This window comes from Octopus bimaculoides, chromosome 25 (genome assembly GCF_046866305.1).
Source record: "Octopus bimaculoides isolate indiv1 chromosome 25, ASM4686630v1, whole genome shotgun sequence".
In the NCBI taxonomy this organism is placed as follows: domain Eukaryota; kingdom Metazoa; phylum Mollusca; class Cephalopoda; order Octopoda; family Octopodidae; genus Octopus; species Octopus bimaculoides.
The window spans coordinates 32,711,992-32,718,820 of record NC_142952.1 but is presented as its reverse complement, the minus strand read 5'-3'; the positions used below and the strand labels follow the sequence as shown (position 1 = coordinate 32,718,820).

Sequence of the window (6,829 nt, the reverse complement as noted above, 5' to 3'; positions counted from 1 at the left end):
CCTGAGATATAGCAGCTAAATCTCGCATCACTGTTCAACTTTCTAGAAATAGCAGCTAAATCTCTCTCAAATCACTTTTCAGCTCTGTAGAAATAGCAGCCAAATCTCCCTCATATTGTTGTAGTATTTTAAAAGAATGGAAGTTTGTAGGTATCTATATGATAGAAGTGTGAAATAATCCCTTTTGTCATCCGCCAAAACAGCTGAAATGTGATGAGGGAGGGAGAGAGGGGTTTTCTCCCTCGCTGTGTTGTTCAACTTGCTAGAAATAGCAGCTAAATGTCCGTCACTTCACTGTAGTGTTTTAAAAGAATGGAAGGCTGTAGGCACAGAAATAGTGATGTGAAATAACCTCATTTGTCACCCACCAAAATAAGTGAATGGTGATGAAAAAGACAGCCTCTCCCCTCTGTGTTGTTATTGAACTTATTAGAAATAACAGCTAATTCTTCCTCAAATCCTATTGCAGTGTTTTTAAAGCTAACGAAGGCAAGCTACGTAGCTGAGTATCTATATCGGTTCACAAAAAATAGTTGTGGGACATATAACTTTGTCACCCATTGAAATAATGGAGCACTAATGGATGATGAAGAGGGTCAAATTGTTAGAAATAGCAGTTAAATGTCCCTTAAATGTCTCTGCAGTGTTTTCAAAAAGGAATGAGAGGTTATATGCCTGAATGCCCATATAGGCACATAAATTACAGTAGCACGAGATAAACTCCTTAGTGACCCGCCAAAATAACTGAGATGCAATGGAGCAAAAAGAGGGAGGGTCCAATTTGCTAAAAATAGCAGCTAAATCTCCCTCGACTCACACTAGTGTTTTAGAAAGAAAGAAGGAAGGCTGCATGGCTGAATAACCACGTGGGAACGTAAATTGCTGTGGTGCGAATAGCCCTGTTTGTCATCCACCCTTTTAAATAACGACTGTGGTGAGTTGAGAGGGCTTCTCCCGTCTGCATTGTTGTTCGACTTGCTAGAAATAGCAGCTAAATCTTTCTCAGATTTCATTGTCATTCATCTAAAATAACTGAGATATGATGAGAGAGATTAAAAGGAAGGTTGTCTCTATGTTGTTGGTCAACTTGTTAGAAATAGCAGCTAAGTCTCCCTCAAATTTAAAGTGCTTTTAAAGGACATGGTGGAAGACTTATGCTACATAGATGAGTAATGGCATAGTTATACAAACAGCGCTCACATGAAATAACCTCGTTTGTCACCCATCTAAAATTTGATGTAATGAGAAAGAGAAGGCCGTCTCCACGGTGTTGGTTCAGCGTGCTAGAAATAGCAGCTAAATCTCCCTTGACATTCCACTCTTTTACTCTTTTACTTGTTTCAGTCATTTGACTGTGGCCATGCTGGAGCACTGCCTTTAGCCGAGCAAATCGACCCCAGGACTTAATCTTTGGAAGCCTAGTACTTATTCGATCGGTCTGTTTTGCCGAACCGCTAAGTTACGGGGACGTAAACACACCAGCATCAGTTGTCAAGCGATGTTGCGTTGACAAATACAGACACACAAACACACACACACAGACATACATATACATATATACGACGGGTCTCTTTCAGTTTCTGTCTGCCAAATCCACTCACAAGGCTTTGGTCGGCCCAAGGGAAGGGCAAAGGGGCCAGTACAGCTTAGCACCAGTGACGTTGCAAACTCATTTCTACAGCTGAGTGAATTGGAGCAACGTGAAATAGTCTTAAGAACACAACACACAGTCCAGTTCAGGAATCAAACTCACTACCTCATGGTTGTAAGCTCAACACTCTAACCACTGAGCCATGTGCATTAAATACACACTAAATATGTCTATATCTATCCTCCTATTTCCAAACAATAAGCTCCTCCTTTTCTTGAATGGCACCATTAATCCAGAATTTATGTTGTATGGTATTTAATATCCCTGTATTTGTCCTTTATTCATAACCATGCCACTGGCTCCTTTACATTATTTCTCTCAACTCCTTTTTCTTGAAATTATAATTTCTTGGTGCCAAATGACTGATCGTATCTTTTCATTCTTTCTCTCTTTCCTTTCTGCAGTAATTACGAAGATGACTTTGAGCCTGACGATGAAGATTCCATCCAAGAAGAACTCGTTAGCCCTGGCAGTGAGTTCCTCCGACAGAGATCTTCGATGCCAAGAACGACGTCCAATATCTGTGACCCTTACTACTTCAGGAATGGGGATCTGCATTTTTAGAACGACCCCCCATGCTCCTCTTGTTCAATCGTTTCTCTACCCACCCATCCACCTACCATCTACGCCACCTTCATTACAACCACCACCACCTCCACACTATTACCATAGCCCTTACTACTACTTGTATTTCTCTCACCATCACCACCACCACTGCAGTATTACCTCTACTACAACCACCACAACGGCTATTACCACCACCACCAACACCACCGCTACTACTAGAACTATCTATGAACTATCCCCAGCCCTACCCTACCCTTCCCTTCTTTATGTTCTGAGTCCTTTTTTTTTTCTTTTATTGATTTTTGTTCTGAAAAGAAAATGAAAAATCTCGCCACCCCCCTCCCCCACTGCCAACGAATGATGAAATGTTTTTTTTTTTGTTTTTTGTTTCTTTTTTTCTCCTTGGAAATTTTCAATTTCTCTTGCCGCTTGCTATGACATGACTGATGGTCTGTCATCATATTGTGGTAACCGTGGCGCCAACAATCCCTCCATGTTGCTAAAGAGAAAGATAAACGGTCCGACCTCACCATATCCGTGATATTTTAGAATTGCCATGACAACTCCTCCTTCTTCTGTCATCATTTAACAGACTTGTCATCACATCTTAACAGATTGTCCATCATCTCTTGACAGACTTGTCATCACCATTTAAGCCTGTCATTGCCATTCAGACTCTGGTATTTAAATTGTCATCACTCCTTTACCGACTTATCACCTAGTTACTGGCCGTCATCACTTCATTAACAACCATCACCATTTCATCACTGACCAGTGTCACCTCTTTACTGATCGGCGGCGTCAACCCTTTACTGGCCGTCATCACCCCTTTGCCAGCCACCATTACCCGCCATCACCACCCCTTTGCCAGCTGTCATTACTTCTTTACTAAATGTCATCACAACTTTCTTGACCGTCACATCTTTTTACTGTCCATCACCACTTGCTTACCACCGTCATCACTTCTCAGAGGACTCAGAACTTTGAAAATTCTTGCTTTTCTTTTTCCCCATTACTTGAAGATCCCACGCTAAGGTGCATGGAATAATGTCTAATGCTGTCTGTGACAGTTTGGTAAATTCTATATTGTGCTATTTTGGCAACATTACGTTTTTTTGTTTTTTTTTTTTGTTTTTTTGAATGAAGTAACACAAATTTGATCCGAACCAGGAGAGACAGACAGACAGAGAGAGAGAGAGAGAGAGAGAGTGTGCAGTCTGAATATTTGTTAATTGTTTTTTTTTCAGAATGAATCTTTAGATAGGGTTCCTAGAAATTCTGTTTGTTCTTTTGAAACAGAGCTTTAAGTCGTATCTGTAGACGATGACATCTGTTTGTTGTCGAAACGCACTCTTTCACCAAAACGAAAAGTCTGTTGCTTCCTTTATGGAGCTGAGCTTTATGGAGCTGAGCTTTATGGAGCTGAGCTTTATGGAGCTATTTAATGTCTTAGAAATATTTCTGAAGAATCTGCATGTTACCATTTTTGGAACTACGAGATCATTAAACACTAAATCTGCTTTACACAATCAATCTTTTATACTTGGTTCTTCTGATTCCTCTATTGTTGTTATTATTATTATTATTATTATTATTATTATTATTGTTATCATTAAGGTGACAAGCTGGCAGAATCATTAGCATACCGGGCAAAATGCTTAGCGGCATTTCATCCATCTTTACATTCTGGATTCAAATTCTGCTGAGGTCGACTTTGCCTTTCATCTTTTTGGGGGTCGATGAAATAAGTACCAGGTCGATGTGATCAACTCTCCCCTTCCCCACAAATTTCAATAAGAAATAAAACAAAGTAAAACATGATTACAATAAGCAATCTATTTTAAGTTTATTTATAATGATGCCATCATCATCATCATCTGCCAGACCTCAGCCACACAGAGGAAGCCTGATATCCCATGTGAATCAGTTATGAATTATTGTCTGGCTGTCGGTTGTGTGAGATGTTATCTCCATAACATAGCCACAGAGCTAGCATTTATAATGTAGCCACAGATATAATAGTGTACCAAAGCTAGCATTTATAATGTGGCCAGAGATTAACAGTGGTGCAATTGTGTGTCGGAGCTAGCAACAATAACATAGCCACAGATTATCAGTGATTGTGTCAATAATGTAGCCTAAGATAAGCTATAATATGATAGTGTTTCAGAGCTAGCAACTGTAACATTAGCCATAGATTAACTGTGATACAGAAGACACCTTCTGAAATATTGATGGGTGATTTGCTGGAAAAAAAAAAGGAGAAAATTGAGAAATTCCTAAGTTATTAAGGGAAATAATAGAAGACAAGATTAGATTGATAATTAGTCTGACTATGATAGTGATTTTAATAATAATAATAATAATAATAATAGTAATAATAGCAATAATAACGATGATGATGATAATAATAAATAGTAATAAAATCAATGATTTAGTCATTTTTAGACTTATTTCAGTGCTAAATTTTAGTCAATAACTGCTTTTTGTTTACATTGTTGCATCATTGCAAATCTTTTTTTTTCTGTTTTTTTTTTTTTGTTGTAGGTTTGAAAAGAAAAACACAAATATGCACACAAAATACAAAAACAAATCTTAAAATTTCAATCTTTGATCATTTTTGTCTTTCAAAATGAACTCCACCTCCTCTTCCTCCTCCTGCCGCCACTAAAAAAAATAAACCCATCCACCACCTCATCACTCTCCACCCCACCCCCCACTTTCCTTTTAAAAAAAACAATAGCAAAATGTAAAAGAAAAAAATGGAGTATGACAAAAATTTAATAAAATGGAATTTTTTTTTTTTTTTTTTGTCCTGGGTTGCTGGTTGGTTGACCGGTCGGTCGGTCGGTCGGTGTCTGAACTCATCAAAAGACTCTATTTTCTCTTCATCTCTGCTACTATATACGTTTGCCTGGATATATTTATTAAAAAGTCTCATCGCATTCTTTGAATTATCTTTGAATTCTCTCAGGATATTGCTGCTGCTGCTGCCGTTGCTGTTGTAGTTGGCTTTTTTTTTTTTTTTTTTTGCAGTTGCAAATGCACCACAACAACAACAACAATCACTATCATCGTCATCATCATCATCATCACTGTCACCATTATCAGTCTTCATCATCATCATCAACATCATCGTCATTATTGAGTGCGACAATTTCTTTTTGGTTGAAAGGAAAACAGAGAAAAAAAGAAGTTATGTTTTGGTTTTTTTTTTTGACCCTTTCTTTGGAGTCACAGGTTAGATCTTAAGTTTTTGCAACTAAACCTAAACAATCATAGAAAAAAAAAAAACAAAAGCAGGGCAAATAAGTCAGAGGAAAATTAAACTAATTATGATATGTGAATGTCGTTAAATATATCGATTGCAACAAAATTAAGAACAAATTAAAATATTTAAATTTTATTTATTTATTTACGGATGGTAGAGTGATGCAGACAGTTTCAACACATATGCATACACACACAAGCAGACACACATGCATGCAAATATATATATATAGACATCTGAAAGTACACCTTCATGGACACACACGTATGTGTATGCACACACACACACACACTGTCATTCTGATGAGTCACTCTACCATTGCTACTCAGTGTCTCACCTGTGTACAATTATTCAGGTGATAAATATCTAATTAATTTAGGAACCAGTAAATAACTATATAAGATTATCGGTGTTTCTATTTTTTGTTTTGGGGATTGGAAGGGATTAATTCAAAAGGGTTCATTACCTCTTAAATATTTCATAGGTTTTGGTGATAAAAACTGCAGGAATAAAGACCCACAAATTATCTCTAGTGAAAAAGAAGCAAAATTAAATGAAAATCACACACACATTCACATATAATTGAGTAGCACTCAATACATTTTTTTAGGAGTTATATATATTTTTAATAGTGGCTTCACTCAGCTCCACATGACTTAGTTTCTTGAATGTATAGGACACGGCAATTTCATCAGATGCTTGGAGCATCATCTGATGAGACTGGTGTCTCCTACACGCACATGAAACTTAGTCATGTGGAGCTGGGTCAAACTGCTATTTAGAAATATCCACATGTACACACACACACACACACACACACACACACACACACACATATATACACTTTTTTGTTTTGTATTTTTTTATTGAAAGAATGAATTTGATTTGGAATAATAATGGACTGCCAAAATTTGTTAGATTCCTGCTTGTGTGCAAGAAATTATATTTTTTTTTTTGTTGTTGTTTATTCTGTAGCAAATGATGAAAATGATAATATATTATGAATAAAATAAATAAATTCATGAATTTTATTAATTAAAATGATTTTTTTTTTTGTCTAATTGGAAAAATTATTCCGACAAATTTTATGTTCTTTGATTAAATAAAACAGTTCTTTTTTTTTTTTTTTTGGCCAAAACTGAAAATGTTCTATGCCGTTTACAGAGTTTTTCTTTTTACTGCCATGTTGAGACTATAAACTTTGAGTGTGAGGATATCTGTGTAATGGACCGGCTGGTCATATTGATAAATGGAAACCTTAAAAGGCGGCGACCTGGCAGAAACGTTATCACGCCGGGCGAAATGCTTAGCGGTATTTCATCTGTCTTTGTTCTGAGTTC

General features: G+C 36.9%; 1 protein-coding gene across 6 annotated transcripts in view; it reads left to right on the top strand.

Annotated features, from left to right (window-relative positions):
• Positions 1 to 6,530, top strand: part of LOC106884288 (serine/threonine-protein phosphatase 2A regulatory subunit B'' subunit beta) — a 145,179-nt gene extending 138,649 nt beyond the window's left edge. For all 6 annotated transcript variants that reach the window (XM_089341918.1, XM_089341915.1, XM_089341916.1 and 3 more), the window contains one exon: positions 2,056 to 6,530. In XM_089341918.1, the coding sequence (XP_089198044.1) occupies positions 2,056 to 2,215 (160 nt within the window). In that variant the 3' untranslated portion in view covers positions 2,216 to 6,530. The remainder of the gene's footprint in view (positions 1 to 2,055) is intronic.
• Positions 6,531 to 6,829: the final 299 nt, after the last annotated feature.